General features: G+C 44.6%; 2 protein-coding genes across 2 annotated transcripts in view; one reads left to right on the top strand and one right to left on the bottom strand.

The window, feature by feature from the left end:
* Sgpp2 (sphingosine-1-phosphate phosphatase 2) overlaps positions 1-19,945 on the top strand; it is a 110,565-nt gene extending 90,620 nt beyond the window's left edge. The window contains exon 5 of the mRNA XM_057763237.1: positions 16,188-19,945. Coding sequence (XP_057619220.1) covers positions 16,188-16,739 — 552 coding nt within the window. The 3' untranslated portion in view covers positions 16,740-19,945. The remainder of the gene's footprint in view (positions 1-16,187) is intronic.
* Positions 19,946-23,828: 3,883 nt separating this feature from the next.
* Positions 23,829-25,993, bottom strand: part of Farsb (phenylalanyl-tRNA synthetase subunit beta) — a 65,576-nt gene continuing 63,411 nt past the window's right edge. The window contains exon 17 of the mRNA XM_057757910.1: positions 23,829-24,104. Coding sequence (XP_057613893.1) covers positions 23,953-24,104 — 152 coding nt within the window. The 3' untranslated portion in view covers positions 23,829-23,952. The remainder of the gene's footprint in view (positions 24,105-25,993) is intronic.

The following is a 25,993-nucleotide window of genomic DNA, read 5'->3' as shown; positions in this document are numbered from 1 at the left end:
GGTGTGTTTTTCAAGTTGTTGGAAACCAGTTATAAAAGGGAAAGAACTTATTTTAAAGTGCCTCATTTAATACTAAGAAATACCCAATTGCAAGAGAAATCACACCCTACCCAGCCCAATTTTCTGGTAGACTTGGGTAAGTCTGTTTCTGAGATAAAGAAGGGACTTTGGTTGCATTTTTGAGCCCCTGTCACCATGTTATTAAGTCTATTTTCTCTCTTTGCCCTGGGAGCAAATATTTTTATCCTTTTGTCAAAATAGAGAATTATTTCTGGTTTCAAAAGCAATAAGTATTCATGGCGCTTCAACCTTTGCTGTTCATAAAGTGTGGGGTTGTTTTCTTCTTTCGTTAAGACAAAAGCATTCAGTGTTGTTCAGTAACCAGGAGTCCAGACAGTCGTTGTTGGGGACATTAAGGTAAACTGAAGGCATTTCATCAGAGAAACAAAAATTAGGGCTTATCTCAAGATCGGGCAAGAATTGCTTATGATATGCAATCCCAATAGCAAACGTAGACAAATTCTTTTTTTTTAACTTTGCTTTTTCAATGCTGATCCCAAAGGCACAACTGTGGCGCTGTTTTCTGCCCTGTACTTGTGGGATGAACAAGGTCCTAGAAATGCTTGACCCTAGGAAAAAGCTGAGCAAAAAGCCCAGGGCGGAAGGCTGGGAATAGGGCTCCCTGACCTTGTGACTGGACAGCAGCTGGACTCCCGCTAGCGCTGGCCTAAGGATTCTGAGACAAACCTCTGAGTAACTATTGGGAAACATGCAGTTCGTGGCCGTGAGAAGGCCACAGGTGCTTCTTAAACCCAGTATTTCCTGTAGGTCATACTGAAAAAACATCTCCAGGTTCCCCAAATAAAATTTAAAAGGCCGTGTTCAGGGACAGAGCATGGATTGGGACCTAGCATTTCTGCATGGTGTGTCTGAATGTTAGGTGAGTCCCAGTCCTGGGAAAAGAAGTAAGAAGAAGGGATTGGCTGAAGTTCTCACAGGAGCAGGCTTCCAAGTGTGGTTTTTCTTTAAATCTGCACGCCCTTTCGGATTGTGAAATATATTGCAGAGTCACTGGAGGGTGGGGCTTCTCCTAAGCCCATGTCCCTCTCAAATGGAAGTAGCATGGTCCTTGAGTTTTGTAAAGTTAACTTTTTAAAAACGAGTTTGGCTTTTCCTTTATTGACATAATTGAAATAAAAAGATCATAAGGCTGAATTTGCACCGTAAGTCATTGCTTGCTTGCCACACTGGATAAAATGATGAAATACAAGGACCGGGTACAGTTCTTCAACGAACTTCTGAAGCCTGAAATAAGGTCTGTTTCTGAGTGACATCAGATCTGAAAGCAAACGGGCTCCTTTGTTTTCTGAGGCAGCGGCTCACCATCCTTCTGCCCCAAACTCAGCCCTGAAAAGTGCTGGGATCACAGGCTTCAGCCATCACATCGAGCTTGAGGACAAATGTCAATACCATGGCTACCATTTCAGAGGTCAGACATTCCTCAGAGGTATCTCAAATGGCTCGAGGCTTTAAAGAAATGATTTATTATAGATTATTGATGTGTTGGGGAGGTGGCATGTGCACGTAAAGGGTACCAAGGTCAACGGATCTCCTGGAGCTGGAGCTGGGTCCCCTGGAGCTGGAGATGCTAGATCCCCTGGAGCTGGAGATGCTAGATCCCCTGGAGCTGGAGATGCTAGATCCCCTGGAGCTGGAGATGCTAGATCCCCTGGAGCTGGAGATGCTAGATCCCCTGGAACTGGAGTTACTAGATCCCCTGGAGCTGGAGATACACGTGGTTGTAAGCCACCTGGCAAAGGTGCTGGGAACTAAGCTTGGGTCCCGTGAAAGAGGAGTACAAACGTGAATGCTGAATGACCTCCTCAGTCCCAGTGTGTGTGTATGTGTGTGTGTGTGTGTATGTGTGTGCCACATGTGTGCAGATGCCCCCAGAGGCCAGAAAGGGGCCCGGTATCTCCTGGAGCTAGAGTTATATATAGGTGGTTATGAGTCACCCGACATGAGTCCCAGAAACCCAACTTGGGTCTTTTGGAAGAGCAACAAGTTCTCTTAACTGCTGAGCCATCTCTCCAGCCCCTCAAATGTTAACAATCAGAAGTCCAACGCCATGAATGCAAAACTGCACACCTTTAATCCCAGCACTCCAGAGGCAGAAGCAGGCAGATCTCTGTGAGTTAGAGGTCAGTCAGAGCTACATAGTGAGACTATCTCAAGGCGAAGGAAAAAAAGTGAGACCCTTTGGTCTGCCTCAGCAGGAAGCTTCTCATGTTCTTCGTGGCACCGTAAAGCCATGAAGGAAAATGGATTAATATAGCCATGAAGCAAAGGCTAGCTTACCAGTTAGCAGGAACCGACAGTTCCCCCAAAAGAAATGTAAATATTCAATGAATATTGTAACCTCATTTGTATTTTCAGGGGTGTTTAAAAAGTGATAAAAGAGGGGCTAGAGAGATGGTTCAGCAGCTAAGAGCCACCGAACCTGCATCTTGGTAGGAGGAGGTGCAAACTGTGGTCTAAGTGTGTGCTTGGATACAGTCAGTCTGTATAGCCCATTAAGCTATGAGTCCTTTGAGGACAACAATCTCATTTTCTTTACTTTTCCACGCCATCACCTCCCACCCTAGTTCCCAGCAGGATTCCTGGCTCCCAGTAAATGTTCACTGGATTGTCACCAGTATTAACAGATTACCATCTGTTATTCTATTTTTTTCCTTCAATTTCTTTGCAATTTATTGAGTCAGACTGAAAAAGGTTCAGCTATCAGTTCAAGTTTATCTGATCACCAACTACTTTTTTCTTTAGCATTGTTTTGTTTTGTTTGTGGGAACAATCTTTATCCTATAAAAATATAAACTAGAGAGTGTCATACAATAGCAAATACTGTGTCAGTGAGGGTGCTTGTATCTGTGCCTCAAAATCTCTAAGAGTAGAGGGTGGCAGCCTTAGAGTGATGTGGAGAAATTATCTCCAAAGTAGCATCATGAGAAGAATTTTAGCTATATGGGAGACCAATTCTCTCTCTCTCTCTCTCTCTCTCTCTCTCTCTCTCTCTCTCTCTCTCTCTCTCTCTCATACACAGATGACAAGGGAGAGCACTGAATGTTCTGCTCTATTGATATCTATATCATACCCTTAAGACAGAGTCCTAACTGCACCTGGAGCTGGGTGGAGCAAGCCCCCAGCGATCCTCCTGCCTCCACCGTTTTACATGTGTGCTGGGATCTGCACTCAGGTTTTTGTGCTAGGATAACCCTTTACCCAGTGAGCCAGCTCCTCCAAACCATGGGAGAGAAGGGCACCTTAGAGTAGGTCCTCACAACATGGGTACACCTCATTTAATTGGTGGGATGACAACGCTGCCAGAAACGGAGAAGGAAGGTCTGTGTTCCCTCATGATCTTAAGAATGTCGTGACCACAGGCCCTGCTACCTAGACTTGGATGAGAGTGTAAGCAATAGCGAGAGATTAAAGAGGTTAGTGTCATGGTCGTAGGATAAGAGACGTGGAGTCTAATCCTAGGAACCCTCACTTTTGTGGTTCAAAAAAGAAAGAAAAATTTTATAAACCATTTTATGGATGCATCATATAAGGAGATCAAATTATGTTTGCGCAACTCAGGGAACTTCTAGCAAAGAAAGCATGCTTTACTGCATGTAAACACAGCTAGTCTCGGGAGACAGCATCATCAGAAGTCCCCTGTCAGCCTCAACTCTGCATCTCCCTAGAGGCGCCGCTCCCCAGATCACCAGCACCGTGCCCTTGTTCAATGTCACATAACCAGGAGCATCTCCCGTGCTGCCTGCTGCATTGGTGGCGCTGGTGCCTTCCACTCCCCGTTATGTCTGTGAAGTCATCCCTCTTATTGCATTTGCTTTGTGGTCATCAGCAACATGCATTAGTAATGGGACTTTTGAGACCAGGTCTGGCTGTATTACCCAGCCTAGCGTCAAACTCTTAGGTGCAAGTAATCTTCACACGCCACCATGTCCAGCAGTGTTGCTGTTATGTAATATTCAACGATGTGAATATGCTCCACTGCCCATTCCTTACTGATGAACATTTGGGGTGCTTCCAGGGAGAGAGTTACAAACAGTGCTACTTTGAACTTTCCTTTCCATGCCTTTTAGCGCAGACAGATGCATTTTATCTGAGTCTGGATGCAAGAATACAATGTATCTCATGAGCTGTGCAAGTATACAGCTTCAAGGCTGGCCATTGTGTGGTGTCGGTTCACAGCCTCAGCAGCAATTGGCATGTCCCCGCCTCCTCTGTCTCTTTTATCTTAGTCATTCCGGTGAGATGTCTCAGTCTCTCATGTGATTTTGGTTTCTCTGAATAATGATTTTTGACCCGTTTTATATGTTTATTTATATGAGATATTTTTCTTTGTGAGGTCCTAGTTCCTTTACCCCATTTAGCTGGATCACTTGTCCTTTTATTAGTATTATCAATACATTTCTAGTTAAATATATTAAAAATTCTTTTTCCTATTTTGTAACTTGCTTTCTTGACTTTTATGTTGACATTTTTGGTGAAGAGAGGTTTGAAATTTCAGTGGAGTCCAATTTACGTAACTTTTTAACTGATGGTTACAATTCTGCGTCCTAAGATATTTTTTGCACATCACAAGTCACAAAATATTATTCTATATTTGAAAAGATTTAACTATTTTTACTTTGCTTATTTATATCTATACTCCACTTGGAATCGATCTTGTGACGTTCCTTCTATATGAATACCTAGTCCACTCTGCAGTTAGAAGCATGTCCTTTACACACTTATGGGAGGAGCATCATCATCATGGGTCAGGTGACTCTTTTATTCTCTCTATCATCATTATACTCTATGCTCTTTCCCATTGCTCGACCTCTCTATCTTCTTGCTGAGACCACTGTCCTGTAAGTATTGATGGCAGGTGGTGGAGATCCAATAGCCCTCACCCTTGCTCCTCTTGGCTCTTTGTATTAACTTTACACTAAGGATAGCTTAATATTTCCTCCACTGCTGGTCTCTTACTGAGATTAAGTGGGGTGTGCATAACGTCTTGAGGGAAGTGGCTCCTTGCAATGCTGGGCATTCCTGTCTGTGGATATATTCTTGGGATCATTGTTGTTTTCTGAATAGAAATGTTATATATCATATATTGTATGGCATATCAGATGTGTGTAGAAATATTGTAGCATCTGCTAGACGTTGTTCTAAGCCAACAGTTCTCAACCTGTGGGTCTTGACCCCTTTAGAGGTCCCATATCAGATAGCCTACATATCAGATGCCTACATTATGACTCATAACAGTAGCAAATTAGTTATGAAGTAGTAACAAAAGAATTTTATGGTCGGGGGTCACCACGATATGAATAACTATATTAAAGGGTCAAAGGTTGAGAACCACTGTTCCAAGTACCCTACATGAATTAGCTACCCCATAGGATAGTTCGCAGCAACCTTGTGAGGGAGGTCCTGGCTTTACTCCATTTTTCCAAAGGATGAGAAGTTAAATAAACTAATCAGAACTCTTTGTGATTGAGATGTCCGGCCTCACCACAGAGACAGCATGGTCATATTTACATCTTCTCGACACTCTGCAAAGCAAGATGCCAGGAGTCTGGCTCTCAGATGGCAGGAGAGCAGCGCACTACTCCCCTGGGGGAGCTATTGCTCAGGGACCCAGCATCCAGGGCACAAGCCAGCGTTCCCCAGGACTATGAACAAGGGACAACAGTATACTTCCTTTTCCTCTGGGTGTGAACAGTCATGGCACTGAGACCACCAAGAATTCAGATTCCCCTTTGACCTTGGTGTGCACAAGTATCACTATATCTGAATTTCATTTTCAGAGATTGATGTAATTTTTTTAAAAAAAAAAAAAACAGCACAAGAGAGAAAGACACTATGTGACAGGATTCACATGGAGGGTTTTTTTTTTTTTTTAAAGACTTATTTATTTATTATGTTTACAACATTTTGCCTCCATGTATCCCTGCAGGCCAGAAGAGGGCACCAGATCTCAGTACAGATGGTTATGGGCCACCATATGGTTGCTGGGAATTGAACTCAGGACCTCTGGAAGAGCAGCCAGTGCTCTTAACCTCTGAGCCATCTCTCCAGCCCTGGAGGGTTTTTTTTTATTGGGGGAAAGGGAATGGGAAAGGGGGAGGAAAGGAGTGGGGAGATCTGCCTCTGATGTCAGGAGCAGGAAAAGAGAAGAGAAGAGAAGAGAGAGAGAGACAGAGAGAGAGAGAGAGAGAGAGAGAGAGAGAGAAATGGGGGATAGTAAAAGGGAACGTAGTGAATGTGCACAGGAGGTACTCTCAGTGGCTGCAGCTGAGTATGTATCCTATCCCATCAGGACCCCAAGGGCAGGCCAGTACAGATGCCTGAATACTAAAAAAGACAACCAGATCATTTTCCAGTACATTCCAAAGCTTTCATTCTCATGTGTTTCAAAAAAGAGAAAGTGGGAGGACCCTCCATGCCACGTAAATGTGACCCTATGATGGCTTCTGTAATTTAGCAAGTCAAGATGGACTTGGTCACTCACCAGTGTGACCCTTGTCCCATAGCATCATTTGAGAGTTCGTCGGAAATGCAGTCTCGGGTCCCACCCGGACCTACATTATCAGAAACTGCATTCAAGGGCTTCCCTGTGAGGTTCTACACAAGCTGCAGTTTGGAAAGCGGTCCCCACACACCCCCAGACAAGGCAGCGGCAATGCCGATGGCACACAACCTGCACGGGCCTGTTGGACACTTACATCACATGGAACATGATTCTGCTCTGTTCTCTGGTTACTCGGAGGCCCAGCTGCCCACCCAGACTTGAGAAAAATCACTGAAGGGTTTGACAGTGTCTTTTGTGTCTCGGGGCAGATAGACCTTCTGTACCTGCCATTCTTGTGAGCTCCTTAGCCGTTGTCGGAGATGATGTTAAAACCTGCCTGGAAACACGTCTGAGCTGCTGTCATAATCCTCCCGGTCTGCCAAGTCCTGCCATTCATCACAGCGTGACTGTTCACACACATGGGAATTCGGGGTGGGGAGGTTGGTTCATAAAGGAAGACTGCTCGGACTTGCTAGACTGTGGAGACCAGAGAAGAAAGTGATAATTTCCTAAATCTGGCTAAGTACAGGCCAAGTTTAGAAATGGTCACTGTACCCCCAGTATCTCCCTACTTAATACTGATTTCATAGAAATATATAAAAATATCTGATTATATAATTACCGTAAGAAACATAATGCCTACCTTACCTTTTAGTGTCCCTGAACCACTTAAAGACCACATACCAGGGCTGGAGAGATGACCCAGAAGGGAAAGTACCTCCTATGCAAGCGTGGGGACCTAAATTTGCATAGCAGGTGCATACATTTAAGCCAGAAGCCGAAGCACACACCCGTGACCCCAGTGCTGATGAGGCAGAGAGAGCAGGATCCCAAAGGTTGAGTGGCCAGCTAGTCTAGCTGAAGCAGCAGGACTGGGGTCAGTGAGACTCCTTGGCTTTAAAATTAAAGTGGGAGGCCTGGAGGCACGGCACAGTCATCGAGAGTGAGCACCGCCCTTGCAGAGAACCCAGGCTGGGTTCCCAGCATCCATGCTGGCTGGTCCACAACCACCTATAATCCCAGCTTCAGGAACCCAACAGCCTCTTCTGGTTTCTGTGAGCACCCACATGCATGCACACGCAAATGCACACACACACACACACGATAAAAACATAATATATCAAGAAAATAAATTCAAACGAATTCTTTAATATGAGACACATAATCATCAGAGATAGTTTTACTTACAAGTATTTCAGTCATCTGAATAGCATCAGATATTTAGCTGCTTAACAGAACATGTTTTTAAGCCTTTCCAAGTTATATGTTTTCCAAATACAACATTACATGGACCAAAGTTTTTTCCATATTTAATTATTTTTATGTGTGGACATTGATTTGCATGTATGTACATGTACCATGTATATGTCTGGTGCTGAGGAGGTTAGAAGAGAGGGAATCAGGCCTCCTGAGACAGGAATTGCAGATGGTTGTGAGCCACCATGTGGATGCTGGGAACTGAACCCGGGTCCTCTTCAGGAACAGCCAGTGCTCTTAATGGCTGAGCTATCTTACCAGCCCTGGGTCATTGAATAGTGAATATGCCAGTAAGGTTTAGTGAAGAAATCACTAGGCCTCGGAAGTATGATAAGGAAGTACATTAAGGCTACTGGGCTATATATGAAATGGCTTCCATATCCTATAGGGTCACAAAAGCAACAAGTCTACTCTTTGGCAGAATCATTTTTTAATTAATTTTTTGTCTTTTATTAAAAATACGTTTACTTCTCACATAATATACCCTCTACTCCCAGTTCACCTCCACTTCCCTCCATCTAGATCCACCACCCCCTTTCTGTCTCTCATTAGAAAATAGACAGGCTTCTAAAGAATAATAATAAAATATAATAAGATAAAATAAAAACTAACACACCGGGATAGGACAAAACAAACAGAAGGAAAAGAGCCAAGAAAAGGCACAAGAAACAGATATAGACACAGAGAACCACTTGTTTACATACTCAGGAATCCCATAAAAACACTAAACTGGAAGAGAGGGTAAAAAGAGAGAATATACATATAAATAAAAATCAGATAAAATTTAAAAAGGGAGAGCCCTGATACAACATTTTGGGCAAGTAACCTCCAAAGATGCTGCGTGGTTCTTTTTCTGCTGGGCATCGACTGCTGGGCATGCAGCCTACCCTTAAGAACAGCTTGTTTCCCTTGGAGAATACTAAATTTTTATTTGCGAGTGGCTATTAATTGCAGGCTGTTTCTGGGGTAGAGATGGGGGCGTATGTCCACGTCTCCGTTCAGCTCTGGGATCCCATATAGTGCAAGCCGTGCAAGCCCTGTGCACGCGGCCTCAATCTCTGTGAGTTCATATGTGCACGGATGCTGTTGATTTAGAGACCCTGTTCCACTGGTATCCTCCATCACTCTGGCTCTTATGCTCTTTCTGCCTCTTCTTCTGCAGGCTCCCCTGGGCCCTGAGGGGAGGGATTTGATGAAGATGTCTGATTTAGGGCTGAGTGTTCCAAGGTCTCTCACACTCTGCATCATATCTGACTTCGGGTCTGTGTATTTTTTTCCCATCTGCTGCAGGAGGAAGTTTCTCTGATGGTGGCTGAGAAGAACACTGATCTGAGCATCGACGCGTGTTATTAGGGGTCGTTTTATTGCTACCTTATTACTATTAATAGTAGTATTTGGTTTTACCCTAAGTTTTCCACCTCTGGTCACCCAAGCGCTGTTCCGTCTTGTGGAATGGGCCTCAGGTCAAATCAGATATTGGTTGGTTACTCCCACAAGCTTATCTTCCAGGAGGACACCACTGTAGATCAACAGTGACTGGGTCTGTGTCTGGTTGGTTGACGTTTCTCCTTTGGTGGCAGGCAGAGTACTTTCTGTTCCAAAGACACTAGCATGTAAGGGTGAAGGCTCTATGTAGGCACTGGCTTGACCTCTCTGTGTTTGGTGACTTGTGTAGGTGTTGCCTTCAGCCATGAGGTCTTGCCCTCAGTTTGTAGAGAGCAACCTACAGTCTTGGCAAGAGCTTGAGTTGCCTGGGGGTTCCCATGGAACCCTTGTTCAACAACTCAGATGTAACCAATCACGGGACTGGATACTTTATTTGGTTACAAGAGTTGTCCTCCTGGGACTCTGTCTCACCCATTTCTTGGCAACTTCATTTACATTGCTTTCATATACATATATATTTTAGTAAGCTTCTGCTGTGTTAGGTTTCCATAGTCCTCCTCCAATGGCCCTCAATTTTAGCTGTCTCTCCCTGTGTCCCCTCCCTTGCCCTCACTTGTTGTAGGAGCTGCAGGCTGCGTTCCTGCCACCCAGCTCCCAGCCGCCTGGCTAGCTTATGCCCCGAAATAACAACACACAAACTGTATTCTTTTAAACACTGCTTGGCCCATTTCTATTAATGTGTGTAGCACCGAGGTGCGCTTACCGGGAAGATTCTAGCCTACGTCCATCCTGGGTCGGAGCTTCATCGCGTCTGCTCCAGAGAGCAGAGCTAAGGCATATGAGCTCACTTCCTCTTCCTCCCAGCATTCTGTTCTGTTTACTCCACCCACCTAAAGGCTGGCCAATCAAATGGGCCAAGGCAGTTTCTTTATTAGCCAATGACCTTCCACCATTACTCACTCTTGCCTTCCCCTCCCCACTTGATCTGCCCATTTCAGTCCCCTTCATTCATCCATAGCTATCTATTCTATTTCCCTTTCCCATGAAGATCTCTCTGCCTCTCCTAGTCCCTTGCTCTATACCTAACCCCCATGGTTCTATGAATTGTAACTTGGTTATCATCAACAGCTGATATCTACAGCAAATACATACCATATTTGTCTTTCTGGATATGGGTTACCTCACTGGGGATGACCTTTCTAGTCCTGTCCATTTACTTGTGAATTTCATGATTTCATTTTTTAATGGCCTGATAATATCCCATCAGTTAAATGTACCACATTTTCTTTATCCAGGCAAAATCATTTTCAGGGGACAGAAATCATCTGTCTTGTAATAGAATGAAACCCAGACAGGTAACCTATCTTTCAGGAGAGATTCTGAGGATATTAGCATGAGCAAATTTAATGCGATTGACAATTTTGTTGATTATCTGTTGAGATAACATGTTTGGTATATAAAATATACTTGCCTTCCTGCTCCTGATTTATCTGTTTATTTATTTTTTTTTATTTTTGAGGGTGCTGTTGGCCTGAGTGTGGGCACACATGCGTGTGGTGCGCTCATGTGCTTGTTGTGCACGCAGAGTGAGGTCAAAGGTTGACATAGGGTGTTTTCCTTGATTGCTCTCGGCTTTGTATACAGAGGCAGGGTCTCTTGCTGAATGCAGAGCTTCCAAGATCAGCTAATCTAGCCACTTTGGGGACTCCCGGTTTGGGATTACAGGTGGGTCGCCACACCTGGGCGCTGGGGATCTGACTCAGGTGCTTATGCCCCACTGACCTCACTCTATTGTCCACATTGGCCTGGAACTTGCAATCCTCCTGCCTCAGCTTCCTGCGCACTGGGAGTGACAGGCCACCACACCTGGCTTGTCTGTAGACCCTCCTGTGTGACAACTGGAAATAAATACTTTTGAACTTAGACATTCCCTTTTCTTCCCCCACAATACAAATGCTAATTACATAACACTCAGGTTTCTGAAATCACTGATATGCATATTCATGAGCCCTGTGGCCTCCTGTTGCTGAGGCAACTATTGAAGCCTGTCTTCATGAGCCTGAGAAATCAAATTAAACCTTTGCTAGAACAGGAAAGCATATTCCGAGATGTTCAGGAGGAAACACTGACAGATTTGTAGCAACTGGAATGGAGACAAAGGCCAGGTCTGGCATGTTCCCTGTCAGGGTAGCGGCTTTCAAAGCATTCATCATATCTTGGCTGTGTCTGGTGCCTGGCTTCAGCGAGCTCTGTGAGGCCATCGGGGCAGAGCAGGCCCTTGCTTGACATTCTCAGCAGGGGATCTGGCAGAGGGGAAGATGCTAGAGTCAGAGTTCCCTGCCTAAATGCCTCAATAGTCCAGGGACCCGAAAGAATTCTTGGCAAACAATTGTGCGAATGGCTGCCTCTGCCCCTCTTTCTAGGCAGATAACTTTGAGCAGTCTAGTTCTCCATAGTGTTCTTCAGGGGAGATGCTGGGAGATAGGATGAAAAACTTTCCCAGTAAACCACACACGGGAAGAGGATGGAGGGTCAGAATTCACAAATGTAGACAGTTCTTGAGGGGTAAAGGCACACTGTGGGAATTTCCAGAGATGTTCACCAAAACGTCAGCGAGTCCTTGCTGTTTGGCCAAGGATAAGAAGGCACAATGGACGTGTTGCTAGCCTTCTATTTTATTTTATTCTCACTTCTGCACATGGCAGAAAGTTTATGATACTTGTCTTTCTGCATCTGTTGCTTACGGTAGTGACACTGACCACCATTTACTGTCCTGAAATGACAGTTTCATTCTGCTTTTTTTGGCTGGATGAAACTCCACTGTGTGTATCTAGATAGATAAACATATAGATGATGATAGATAGATAGATAGATAGATAGATAGATAGATAGATAGATAGATAGATTGATTGATTGATAGATGATAGATGATAGCTAGCTAGCTAGATATACATAACATGCATTTTCTTTATCCATTCATCTGTTGGCAGATGCTTAGACTGATTCCATAACTTGGCTATTGTGACGAATCTGAGGGTGCTTTTATTAACATAAAAATACTGAGTTGGGCATAGTGATGCATTCTGTCAAGTCAGCACTCTGGAGGTGGAGGTAGGAGGATTGAGAGTTCAAAGTCATTGACTACATAGCCAATCTCAGGAAACATTTTCTCTAAACAAACAAATACTATTGTGATAGAAAAAAAGAAAAAGGTGTTAATGGCAGAAAATTCAGGAAAATATGGCAGTGGATCAGTAGAGGATAGTGTTGCAGGAGCTCCTTCCGCCAATAGCTGCTGAGATACCAGCCCATTGGGGCGTGGTCTCTCTCTCTTTAAAAAAGCTTCCACTGCCCTCCACTCAGCCTCCGGCTTGGCTTCCAGCTCGGCTTCCGGCACTAGGCTCCCTTCCTGATTGTGCAGAGGGCTGTTGTCTGGGATGGTGATCTGTAAGTTTTTCCCCCTTAAATAAATAACCATTCTATTAATCATAATTCCAAACTGGTGTGGGATTGTTTGTGACTTACACCTTCAGGGTAGTATTGAAAGGGGGCTGTTAGTTTGTTTCCTGGCTCTCTGGCACCGAAATAATCACACAGAAACCACATTATTTAAATCACTGCTTGGCCCATTAGCTCTAGCTTCTTATTGGCTAACTTTTACATCTGAATTTAACCTATTTCTATTAATCTGTGTATCGCCACATGGTAGTGGCTTACCAGCTAAAGTTCTGACATCTGTCTTCAGTGGGGCTACATGGCTTCTCTCTAACTCCTCCTCCTTTCTCCCAGAATTCAGTTTAGTTTTCCCCACCTACATCTACTCCCTGCACAGGCCCAAGACAGTTTCTTTATTAACCAATGGTAATCACAGCATATAGAGGGGAATCCCACATCAGAAAAGTCATCTAGAGTATTCCCACGCAAACCCGTCATTGTTTTATTTCCTTTTGATATTTCATCCATGGCTACAAGTGTTTGTATGCATGCATGTGTGTATATGCATACACATATGTGTGTATATATGTATGCATATACTTAAGATTAGACTGTATTCTCTTCAATGCATCTCACTAACTGTTAAAATTGAAGCCATGGGGAGGGAAATGAGATTTTTCAGAAATGTGTCTTTTCAAATGGAAAATGTTCTCCCTCTATTATTAAATAAGGAAGCAGTGCATTTGCTCATCGCATTCTTTGTGTGAGCCACAGATCATGCTCAATCCATGCCTTTTCAGAGTCTGTGATGTTTGCCCCTTTCTTTATGCAAATTTTGCTTGCTTGCGTTTTCTGATTTTCCCCCAGTGGATCATGTTACCTTTGGCCTTAGTTGCATGAACTGAAATACTCCAGCAAGACCCATTTTTAAGAGTAAGCTAATCCTCCCCTCCTTCATTCTTCCTGAGACCTAGTTTCATGTAGTCTAATCTGTCATTGGACTGACAATAACTTTGAACTTTTGGTCCTCCTGCTTTAAGTGCCCTGTTTTCTGGGATGACAGATGTGGGTCACTATGTCCTAGGGTGATTCTGTGCTGATGCTGGGGCTTTCTGTGTGTTAGGCAAGCACTCTCCCAACTAGGCTGTCTCCACAGCACCCTCTGTGATGTGAACTTCGTGAACAAGTTTAATCTCTTCATTTTCTTCAAATTCCTTGAGTAGAATCATAGGTTTATGTGTCATTTCATGTAGGATGCCTTGTAGTTTAATTATCTTCATCTCTGAAAACATTTAATTTTTTTGCTTGGGTTTGGTTTTTGTTGATGATTTGGGTTTTTTGTTTTTGGAGCAGTGCTAGGGCCAGCCTGAGCTACAGAATTAGAAGATCCTGTCGAAGGAAGGAAGGAAGGAAGGGAGGGAGGGAGGGAGGGAGGGAGGGAGGGAGGGAGGGAGGGAGGGAGGAAGGAAGGAAGGAAGGAAGGAAGGAAGGAAGGAAGGAAGGAAGGAAGGAAGGAAATAAAAAGAAAAGAGATTATTTAAAAATAAAATTTAGGGGCTGTAGAGATGGCTCAGTGGCTAAGAGCACTGGCTGCTCTTCTAGAGGACCTAGGTTCAATTCTTAGCGCCCAGATGGCAGCTCAAACCTGTCTGTAACTCCAGTTGTGGGGGATCTGACACCTCACACAGACATACACGAAATCAAAATATGAATGCACATAAAAGTAAATCATAAAATTTAGCACATTTGCAGTCCTCTATTTAGAACTATTTAAAAAATAATTTTGTTATAAAAAATTTACAGCCCCTAACTTGGAAATCTCACTAGTTATGGCTCAAGTATTTTTCTTACAAATACGTAAATATATTATAGTATCCCCTTTCATTGATGAAAATCCAAATGTGTGCCTAGAAGGGAGGAAAAAGATTTCATCTTCAGTCATGTTGGCTAAAATTATTTTTGCCTCAAATGCTGGGGATGTGGACCAAAATAATTTAGTTTGGGCTGAAGAAGAACACAGTTAGTTCATAAAGACTATTCCAACCAGATATCAGAGACTTTGGTGACTGTCATTGCAAAAGAAGACAGAAAGAAATAGGGTAAATTCTATTTCGGATAGCCAGTATCTCAGACATCCTGGTCTGAGAAAGCTACTGCCTCCTGAGTTTGTAAGTGGCTGTCTGTGCTACTATCCAAGAGCTTCGAGAAGAATCCAAATACATAAGCTACCTTGGCTCAGCCTCGACTTTCTGGCCAGACACTTTAATGAGCCCAGAAGAAAACATCAAATCACAGCAAAGACAACATAAGCAAAGTATATGAAGTATGGCTCTTTGGTTTCAGTTCAGGGAGGAGGGCGATCATTGCCACCTGTAGGACCTGAGAAATCCTTGGGACCCACACGGTAGAAGGGAAGAAGGACCCAGCTCCCTTTAACTTCCACAGGCCTGTTGTATCAGGCACACATGTGCACATACACTTTATAGAATAATGTAATAACTGTTTGAAGTTTTATGAATTGTAGCACACATACATAATCACCATTTATAATTACACCATTTATAATTACAAACAGTATGGAATAGTTTCATTATCCCCAGATGGCCTTTTGACATCTTTTATGGTCACACAAGATAACCCAAGTCCCCAAGGCAATAGCTGACACTTCTCTGTCCCAGTGGTTTCGTCTTTTGGAAAATGTCATATAAATAGAACCATGTTGTGTGTGACCCTTGGAGCGTGGTGGCTTGCCCCATTCAGCAGCGTTTCCTGGAGACTTTACCCAACTCCACCATGCACCAGCAGTTCATTGCTTTTTGATCGCTGAAAAGTATTCTAAGATATAAATACACCCCAGGTTATTTACCCACTCGTCCAGCCAAGAATCTTTGGGGATTAATACAATCTATAAATGTTCACATACCAGCTGTTACAGAAACATATGCTTCATTTCTCCCCTGTATGGGTGATTCATCTATCTTATGAGTTAATGTTAGAGTATTTTAAATATTGGAAATATTTAATAGTTTATTTCCTTTGCTATAACTGCCCAGTACTTATTGGGGCATGCATTTCTCCTGTGGTTTTTATTCTAGACAAGGGTTTAAGGAGCTGAAGGGTCATCCAGTTGGTAATGTTTAATATTCGTTTTTTTTAAATGCATTACTAGAGTTTAGCATCCTCATGCCATGCCACATCTGTGAGGACTACGGCAATTCTTGTGACTCTAGATACATATAACAGAGTAAGAGTAAATGACCACAAGACTATCACCACTGAGAAAAAAAAAATCAGAATTTATTCTAAAATACAGAAACACTCCTGTAAGAAAACATGTACCATGTGTAACATGGTGACTGCATATTATCTTCTATTTTCACTTCAAATCCTTTGATTCACATTTTCTTTGAACAGCTGTGATAAAATAAAACAGTGCACAGATTGTCTCTCAAGTGTCAATCAACCCCGTTTTTTTCTCTCCCGGCAGGACGTGCTGGGCGGAGTGCTGATCACTGCCTTCCTCATTGCCCTCACCTACCCGGCCTGGACCCTCATCGACTCCCTGGACTCAGCCAGCCCCATCTTCCCTGTGTGTGTCATAGTCGTACCGTTCTTCTTATGCTACAACTACCCGGTGTCAGACTTCTACAGCCCAACCAGGGCGGACACGACCACCATCGTGGCTGCTGGGGCTGGAGTCACCCTGGGGTTCTGGATCAACCACTTCTTCCAGCTGGTGTCCCAGCCCAGCCCATCCCTTCCTGTGATCCGGAACATTCCGCCCCTGACCACTGACATGCTGGTTTTAGGGTTGACGAAATTTACGGTGGGAATTGTGTTGATCGTCTTGGTTCGTCAGCTGGTACAGAACCTCTCGCTGCAGGTGTTGTTCTCGTGGTTCAAGGTGGTGACGAGGAACAAGGAGGCCAGGCGAAGACTGGAGATTGAGGTCCCTTACAAGTTCGTCACCTACACGTCGGTTGGCATCTGTGCCACGACTTTTGTGCCCATGTTGCACAGGTTTTTGGGGTTGCTCTGAGCCCCAAACAGATGGGAACAAGTCCACGAATGTGAGATATGAAAAAGCCGTCGGTTGGGGCAACCTCCACCCCTCCTGTTTAAGGAAATCTTAAATCATATTTTTGTTTTGCTGATGTAACATAGATCCTACTGCCGTGGCACCAGCAGTGAGATTGGTCCATAAGGACTGTGTTTTGTTGACTCCAGCCTGAAACCACCCCTGAAGTCAGTCAGACCACCCATCCCCTTTCTGTTACATGGACTTAGGACCGGGTCTTGGGTGGACAGGATGGCGGCTTGACTTGGAATGGCTACAAGCCCTGCTGGGCTCTAGAGAGCCAACAGACTTGAGGTAATATGGAGGCAGGAACACTTCTCAGTCAGAGCCTTGCGTAATGCCTCATCTCGTTCCCCAAACTGGAATTAGGGCTGGGGAAAAAGAGTGGCACCGTGGAAAACCACACCCCTTGGACAGAGTGACATCTTGTGCTGTGATTGGACTGGACTGTGCCTGAGTGGCTGGCGAGACCGTTCTGGACTAAAGTCTCCTGTGAGGGGGGTTCAGACGGCAGCAGAGCTGAGAGGCCACCAGGAAGAGCTTGCATTCTCAACCAGCCCATCTCCTCCAGGCACTGTCAGTGAAGCAAGAAGCTGATCTTCCTTGTACAGAGTTTGCAGCATCCCAGGTTTCAGTGTCTATGCTAGTCTAAGCCACACGTGACAGGCTGCTACCTCCTCGCAGGTGGAAACAAGGACACGCTGAGACCCCTGCTCTTTCTCGCTTGGTTTTCAGCATCTTCGGTTGTTTAAGCTCCAGATGAACCAAGAATGCCCCGATCAGCACAGGAATGGATGAGCTTCGTCCTCTGGAAGCCTGACCAAGAGAAGCGAGGCAGTCCTGCCATTGCCTCATCCTCCTGATGTTACCTCATCATTATTAGCTACTTCTGTAGTTTTTTTTTTTAATTGTTCATCTGTGAGGCTGAATCAGGGACCCCCTCTCAACCTTCCCATCTCTTATTTCTTGGCCATTTTGAGGGCCATTAATGCAAGAACAATTTTAGCCTATTTTGGGGAAATAAGCCAATTAACTATAACACCCATTAAACCTCGAGTGGTCCTCCTTAGATCTAGGGTGGTTTCATTTATGATGATAACAGCAAAGAGCTCCTTCCCTGGACTCCTGTTCAGAAGAAAGATCAGCTATCAACCCATCCTGAAAAGTTGGTGGAAATGCATAGTTACGGATCTTTTGTGGGATGGTATCACTGAAGCCAGAGTTCCATGATCCTGACACCTCATTACCAGCCACACATACTGGACAAAATTAACCCCTTTTAAAAAGTTACCGAGACTCAGACTTCTGCATTCGGTGTGAAAACCGAGACCAACATTTTCTCTGATGTTAAATATGCCCCAGGGCCTATGTTGGAATGATGTTCTTTGGTAGTCAACACAGTGTTTTAATTTCTCAAGATTAATTCTTGGGCTGGGTGTGGTACCGCATGCCTTTAATTCCAGCACTCAGGAGGCAGAGGCAGGCAGATCTCTGAGCTTGAGGCCAGCCTGGTACACAGATCGAGTTCCAGGACAGCCTGGGCTACACAGTGAGACCCTGTCTTGAAAACACAAACACACAAATGAAAAGAATAATGCTTAACAAAATGCCCATTTTTAACTTAATTCTTCTCTCACTTATCAAAGTTAAGAACAGGGATCAAAATGACGCATCCTTTGCCTGGTTTTGCTCTGACAGAATGTCAGCTCCGTGGCTAGGGTGCTGCAACCCCTGGCGTACAGGTCCTCGGCCTCTCTAGGGCACAGCTGTTGACAGGCACTTTCCTCCCCCTCCCCACCCCAGCTACCAAACTAGAGCTTGTAATACTGGCTAATATTTACACAGAACGATTTTAGTTAGTTCGTCTGGAGCCTGGAGACAAAGGGCTCAGCTTCCTCCACGTGCATCTTTGCAAAAGAAGGGCTGTGTCTATTGTCACAGCAGTGGGGGTGCTGTTTGAGAAGTTTAGGTCCCAACAACAGGGACGCTGACAACTGCAGGGATGCATTTAAGGTCATGTTTACATAGTTTGGATGGAGGAGAAATATATTAGCCACGCAACATTAAACAGTGGCCTAAGAATTTGTCAGGACAGGTTCAATGTGCTTGCTAACTGCAAATGGAGGGAGAAATTAGTTATCGGAGGTGACAAGTTTAGTTTCGGATCCCTACAGTATTGGTTTTAAAAGTTAGTGCTTGATCATGTTTTTTGCCTTTGTTGATCCCTCTCAATTCACGGCTCACAGAGCACCTCAGCCTAGTAAATTCTGTGTTGCCTATCAAAACACTTGGATTTTCTCTTTGGGGAAAGAGTGCCCCCTGCTGTTTAAGATCCAGTCTTAGTCCAAAGGTTCCTTTATCATGCTCACCAGAGTGTGTCCAGAATGTGTCTAGGCCAGGCCAACCTTGACGCCAAGGCTTTCAGGAATATTGGCCCCTCCATGAACTGGGAAGAATAACACACCCTTCCCCTCTTGCTTCTACTCCAGGCCCGTCTAGAATCTGCTTTCTAAACAGCTGTGACTTCTGTGTCGCATTGCTCAGACCTGTACCATAGTTGAAAATGCTGGAAAAAGACGTAGGCAAGACCCTTCAACCAATACCCTTTGATGGAAGCCACCAAAACTACTCCACGCTGTGCCTGGCAACGGGACTTTCGCGCCCAAATACACAACTCATCTTCCCAGGACACTCACAACATGTGGTATTTGAGACCATATGTTTTAGGTTTCTATTTTGGAACCCCTCACATGTCTCGATTATGCACTGTATGTAAATTTATTTTTAGAATACATTTTTTTGTTTGACTGTGATTGTTAAATGCTTTAAAATCTAATGTTGTGTTTCTGTTGGTTTTTTTTTTTTCCTTTTTTGAGTCAAGGCCTCATTCTATAACTCAGGATAGCCTAGAGCTCAGGTTAGACCAGCTCCCAGCTGGTCTTTAACATAACACATGTCAATCCTCCTGCCTCAGTCTCCCAGGTGCTGCAATTACAGTGTGATCCACTCTACCCAGGTAGCTTTTTCTTATTCTGGGTGTCTTCCTTGGGTTTGTTGGCCCCGAAGTGAGGAAGAGTGGAGAAAATGAGTGACAAACTGCAGAACTTTCAGCTGCCAGAATCCATCTCCATGCAAACACGGGGCAGCGTCACAATGGCTACAGATTTGTCTGGCAGGGAATAAGTGTGTCGCGGTGGTATGCTTCTAACTCCTTGATAATGAGAGAATCCTTTTCCTGTGTGGAGACAGATGCCACTCACTGTATGAACTGAAGGGAACTGAAATGTCTTCACAAACGAGTGCCCTAATGGCTGAGCCACTGAACGCTTGCCCCTGAGTGAAATCTGCATTACTACCATGCTTTGTGTGTCTTTAAGCCCCTCAGGTTTCTCTTTAAAGCACTAAACTAAGGTACACTGAAGGGCACATGTGAGGATGCATTTGTGCTGTGACCAGGATATCCTTGTCGCTCATACATGCTGGGAACCTAAGGGATATAAAGTTCCAATCTGTGGAATTCCCCCAGATCAGAGGAGACACGGGCTCAGAGAATTTGGAGTCAATCTGAAGTGTCAAAGTTGTGTGGAAAAGAGCAGGTCATGGGGGTGGGGCAGGACAAGAAAAGGATTTATTTGGGCGTGCAGACCAGAGCAAGTCCAGGAAGGCTTTCTAGAGACTATTGCTGAAGCCAGGCTTAGAGACCAGGCTGCCTTAGCAGTGGGGTACAAGAAATGCTGTATCTAGGCACCGACGGGATGGAGGCACGTCCCTCTCTGCTCTTACAGAGAAAACCAGACCACGTCACTGTGAGAACCAAGTGATGGATGTGCTGACATCACAGGCCCCTTCTATCTAACATTCTCAGTGAGATAGTTCAGTCTGCTGTGGATACTTCTCCCTGCACCTCTGAACCACTTGTTCCCAGGTCCCCTCGTGTGTTAAAAACAAAGCAGCTGTGTGCCCCTCGTGTATGCCACACCCCTTAGTCTTCTCCTTGGGTCCTCAAACTGTACGTTGTGTTGCTGCGATCTACTGGGAACCCCTCACTGTCCTCACTCTCTCTGATGATTGTGTCCATTTCTCCAGCACAGGTTACATGGACCAAGCCAAGCACATTTCATTTTAGACAGTGTTCTGCTCAAGGCCATTTGTGTAAGTTTTGCTTGTATGAGTGTGGATGCTGGCATGGACGTCTGACACACCTTCTGCTATTGCTTCCCGCTGTATGTTTGACAGTCTCCCACTGAACCCGAGGCTCATTATTTTGGCTGGACAGCTAGGCCAGCAAGTCCCTAGGATCTTCCTGTCCCCACTATTGGGGTCATAGATCCATGGCAGGATGCCTGACTTTTACATGGGTTCTGGGGATTCAAATTCAGGTCCTTTAGCTTTCACAGCAACCACTAACCCAGTGAGCCGTCTGCCCAGCCCTGCGCATATTATAAAACTTGGGCTGCCAAAGGCTTTGCTGTTTCAAAGTCATATGGCAAGTCTTCATTCCTCACAAACATAAGACTTTAATAAATTAGTTTGGACTTACTATCCATCCGTTGTTTTCTCAGAGTGGGGCACACCTGTAGCACAGACTCACACACTTAGATGCATACTAAGAACGAGAGCTGAATGTGGGCCATGAATAGAATGTGAAATTCTTAAAAGCCATAGCCACATGAGACAAGGGGGCTAGATGAAGCCAAAAATTCCTCTTCCTTCTCCACGCCTGTCTATGTGGCATGCAAAAACAAACAAGAAAAGCAACGGTGGCGCTAGGAGTTCCGGCTGTGACGCTCAATACATCTGCCAACCTTGCTGCTTCTCTTCTCTTGCTGTGACATCAGGGTTCCCTTGGTTGGAGCCAAGCCAGATTCTTCTCAGTGAAGGTATTCAGAGAAAGCCAACACTTCTAACAAGCCCAACTCGGTCCTCTCCTCATCGAGGGCGGGGCAGGGTGGCAACCTGGTGCGGCTTTAACACCTGTACTCAAGGACTTCCTTCATAATGTGCCCAAGAAGCCATGAACCAAGAGGAGAGGGGCCGCTAGGGCCTCTGATCTGCAGCAGCTGTCACCTGGAAACCATATGGGTGGCTTCGAGGGGGAGCAAATTTTGCAGAGCCCCCCCACACACACACAAACACACACCATCTCAACTTGACGCTGATAAAAAGCTGTTGAAGGGTAAGATAAAGAAAGACATCCATTTACACCCTATACAAATCCTAGCTCTCTGTCTCCTAGTGACTGAAGCATCCAGAGTTCTCATTGAGATCTCTGGTTAACCCTTCCCACTCCTGTCTGATTTCTACCTAAATAGGGCCACGTGCAGTCTCTTCTGTATGGCTTCTTTCTCTTAGCATGCTAGGGCTCATTTGTGCTATCAGGAGTTCATTCCTCTTAACTGCATGCTCTTCATAAAATGGGCTTTGTGGTCTGTGGCTACTATAAATAATACTGAATATCTGCATAAAAACTGCTGTATGACACATGGCTGAAACAGCTAGATGGTGTTTCAGGTTTCAACTACTTTCCTGGCTGTATCATTTTACGTTCTCAACAGCCGCACCCAACAGTCCCACCTGTACCACAAACATTTGATCCATCATTTAAACATGAACCCTTCAATTTTTTTTTTTAAAATATGTATTGGTGTTTTACCTACATTATGCCTGCATACCATTGTGTCTGGTGCCCTTGGAGGCCAGAAGAGAGCATCACTGGAATTACAGATGGTTGTGAGCTGTCATGCAGGTGATGGGAGATAAATTCAGGACTTCAGTTCCAACATTAGCCATTTTAATGAGTATGAACAGTATAAATGTGGTCTTTATTTGTATTCCAATGAAGACTAGTATAGCCAGATTTCTTCGGGCTGCTAGCTCACAAAAAAAGACACAGAGACTTACTATTAATTATGAAAGCTCAGCCTATAGCTTAGGCTTATTTCTAACTAGCTTTTATAACTTAAATTAATCCATTTCTATCCATCTATGTGCTGTCACGTGGCTCGTAGCTTTTACTTCTCCTCCTGCATGTCGTACCCCATCTGTGTCAGGCTGGTGACTCTGCCTTTCATCTTCTGGGGACCTCTCTGTCCCAAGAAGTCCCGCCTTGCCTATTCCTGCCTAGCTGCCTAACCTCTTCCTACCTAGCTAATCACAGTGATACATTTTCACACAGTGTAAAGGAATATTCCATTACACACTAATAACCTTATCTTACTAAGTCATTAGAAACTGCACACACGGGTACACACATGAGCAGGCGCGTGTGCTCTCTCAAACACACACACACTGTGCCAACTGGATTTTACTGTCAACTTGACATAGGCTTAGAGTCATCAGAGAGGAAGAGGCCTCAACTGAGAAAATGTCTCCCTAAGATCAGGCTGTAGGCAAGACTGTTGGGTATTTTCCTAATTAGTGACTAATGGGGGAGGGGGCTCAGTTCATTGTGGGACTGGTGGCTCCGGGTTCTGTAAGAAGGCAGGCTGAGAAAGCCACGTGGGGCAAGCAAGCAGCACACCCTCCCCATGACCTCTACATCATCTCCTGCTCCAGGTTCCTGTCCTGTTTGAATTGTTACCCTGGCTTCCTTCAATAATGAGCTCTGATGTGGAAGTATAAACCAAATAAACTCTTTCCTCCCCAGGTTCCTTTCGACACAGTAACAATATCCCTAACTAGGATAGGCACAAACTACACTACAATCATATACACATATAATCACACATAAGCGTAAGTAAACTTTAAAAAAAAAAGATGACTTGGAAGGGTGTCACTGTGTGACTAAAACTGATTCTTAAAGATTTTCTTAAAGTACTGATTTTATTGACTTATACATGTCAAGAGTAGAAAAGGCTTAATCGTGTACAATGAGTGTTCTTATCAATCACTTGTTTCATTAATAAGGAAAACATGGAATCTGCTATACCGGAGTCATGAGTAACAGTGACACTCTGATGTCTAAACAATAGTTCTGCTTCCAGAACTCACCAGTGCATACAGATCCACACAGGCTGTTCCACAAGCTGGCCTAAAGCAGCTACCCAAAGCCAGACAGCACACTTCACTTTATTAAACATTAAAGCACAAATGGATATTCCCCATAAGAGGAGCTGAAGGACACCACAGGAGGGAAAGGGACATTAGAGACAGAACGATACAGCCGAGACCAACTTCACAAAAAGGGCTCAATATTGATTTCTAGAGAGGAACACGGCATGGTCAGCTCAAATTTGGTGATAACATCAGGATGAAGGACGCCTAGCTTCCCGATGCTTTGACCCCGGGCAAAGATTTCAGCACACCGTCCAGGGAAGAATGCAGAAGCTGAAACAGAGAGGGAGAGGAAATCAATATTTCTTCTGGGGGATAAAAGTCAATAGCCATTTAACACTAAAAGCCTCCGGGCCTCCTTTAAAAATAACCATTCTTCTTTAAGACACTGGCTATGCAGTGCATCCTCACACTTTCTAGTATTAAGAAGCACTTATGGTGTTACACCAAGAAACTCCTGCAAGAAAAAAAAATATCAGGAACAAATACGAGAGCCCTATGCTTCTGACCATGGGGGCTGAGCTGGGAGGAGACTGCAGGAGTGTCTTAGGGGAACTAAGTCCAAAAAGGACACAAAGAAGAAAGGAAAACACTGAGCCTGCAAGGACGGAGCATGCTGGGAAGCAGGCTTTCCCACAGCAGTACTTGCTGGATAAGAAACCCACTGCAGCTCCATTCACTCCTTACCACGGCACACTTCAGCTTATCACACGGGAAACCCACAGCGAACCTGCACGTGTGGTTACAGGTCAAATCACCAGAACGCCCATGCCTGCAAAGAGCCCCAAGCATATTGGGAGTAGTCTGTAAAGTCCCACCCCATGCCAGCCCCACCCCAGTCCTGGCTGATTCCTGTTTCACTTCAAGGCAGCCAGAGAGCTTTCTTCATCTGCTGCCAGAGCTCAGCTTCAGCTTTCCACCCAGTGACCATTCTTGAGGCTTAACCAGATGAAAAGGAACCACCCAGCCCCAAGGCCCACTCCTGAGCCACAGAAGGCTTATCGACACACTGGACTCTGCTGGAGTTTAAAAACAATGCTGATTCATTTCTCTCAACACCCACTTGAAAAGGGATCAGGCCCAAGGCTCCTGAAGGATTCAAACAAAATGTTTACTGGTATGAACTATAAATACCCCGCAGAGCTGGGCCACAAGCCTGTAGCCTGTCACTCAGAGCAAGTGCATTATTTATGGGGGAGCACACTGCTGCGCCTCTGATAGCTCCAAGGTCAGCACAATTAAGAAGAGAGTTGGATGGGCGGATAGGGACTCTGTTACTGTTGAGTTGATACCATAGAGACAGACTTACACAGATTGCCCAATCAGTGTGGGAGATACTGGGTTCTATTCTCAGAAAGAACAGGAAAACATTTCTGTCATTCTTAAGCCCAAGGCAACATGGCTGAGCAGTTCTTTCTTCACATCTCCTCAAGCTCAGAGACTCCTTCACAATAGAAGCAAGCTGTCCACTTAAGTGCTGCAGCTGGCTCTGTGCACAAGTCCACACCCAGGGTGTGGAAGATAATGGCATAAAACAACTGGGAAACCAAACTAGATAGATAACAGAGAGCCTGGCAGGGATAGTAATTATGGTTAAATCTGATAAAGATGACACACTTTCGTCCTGTCAAAATGAAAATATAACTTAAAAGACAATACTATCCATTACTAAAAGGTTTTAAAAAACGAGACTAACAACTACACCCTAACGACAGGAAAAATGAGGAGAGGGGAAAGGAGGGTTGCTGTCTTAAAGGCGAGATGTAAGGACTTTTCAAATAACAAGTCAAGGACCTTGCGTGGAGTGCACTCAGTGGCCCCAGAGCTGGGGTGTGCCGGACCCCGCCCTCCCGCAGAGAGGGCTGTGAGTGCACACGTGTACTACGGACAAGGACTCTGGCCTGTCTGGAAAGGCCACCGGGAAAGGAAATGCCCAAGACCTTCCCGACAGCCTTGCTGGACCAAAGATTCCCTTTTATCTATTTTCAATTCCAATTTGATTGGATTCATTTTTACTGAAGCATAAAACCAAACTATTTTAGAATCTAAGCCAGATGTGCTAGTTCTGACAATGTTGGCAAAATAAAGCCTAAGATAAGAAATCAGAACTTTTACCTCATATAACATTTTGAATCAGCATTTTTTTAAAGTAAAATTCAGTT

The sequence above is a fragment of the Chionomys nivalis genome, chromosome 2 (genome assembly GCF_950005125.1).
Source record: "Chionomys nivalis chromosome 2, mChiNiv1.1, whole genome shotgun sequence".
Lineage (NCBI taxonomy): Eukaryota > Metazoa > Chordata > Mammalia > Rodentia > Cricetidae > Chionomys > Chionomys nivalis.
This window is presented reverse-complemented; position numbering and strand designations above follow the sequence as displayed.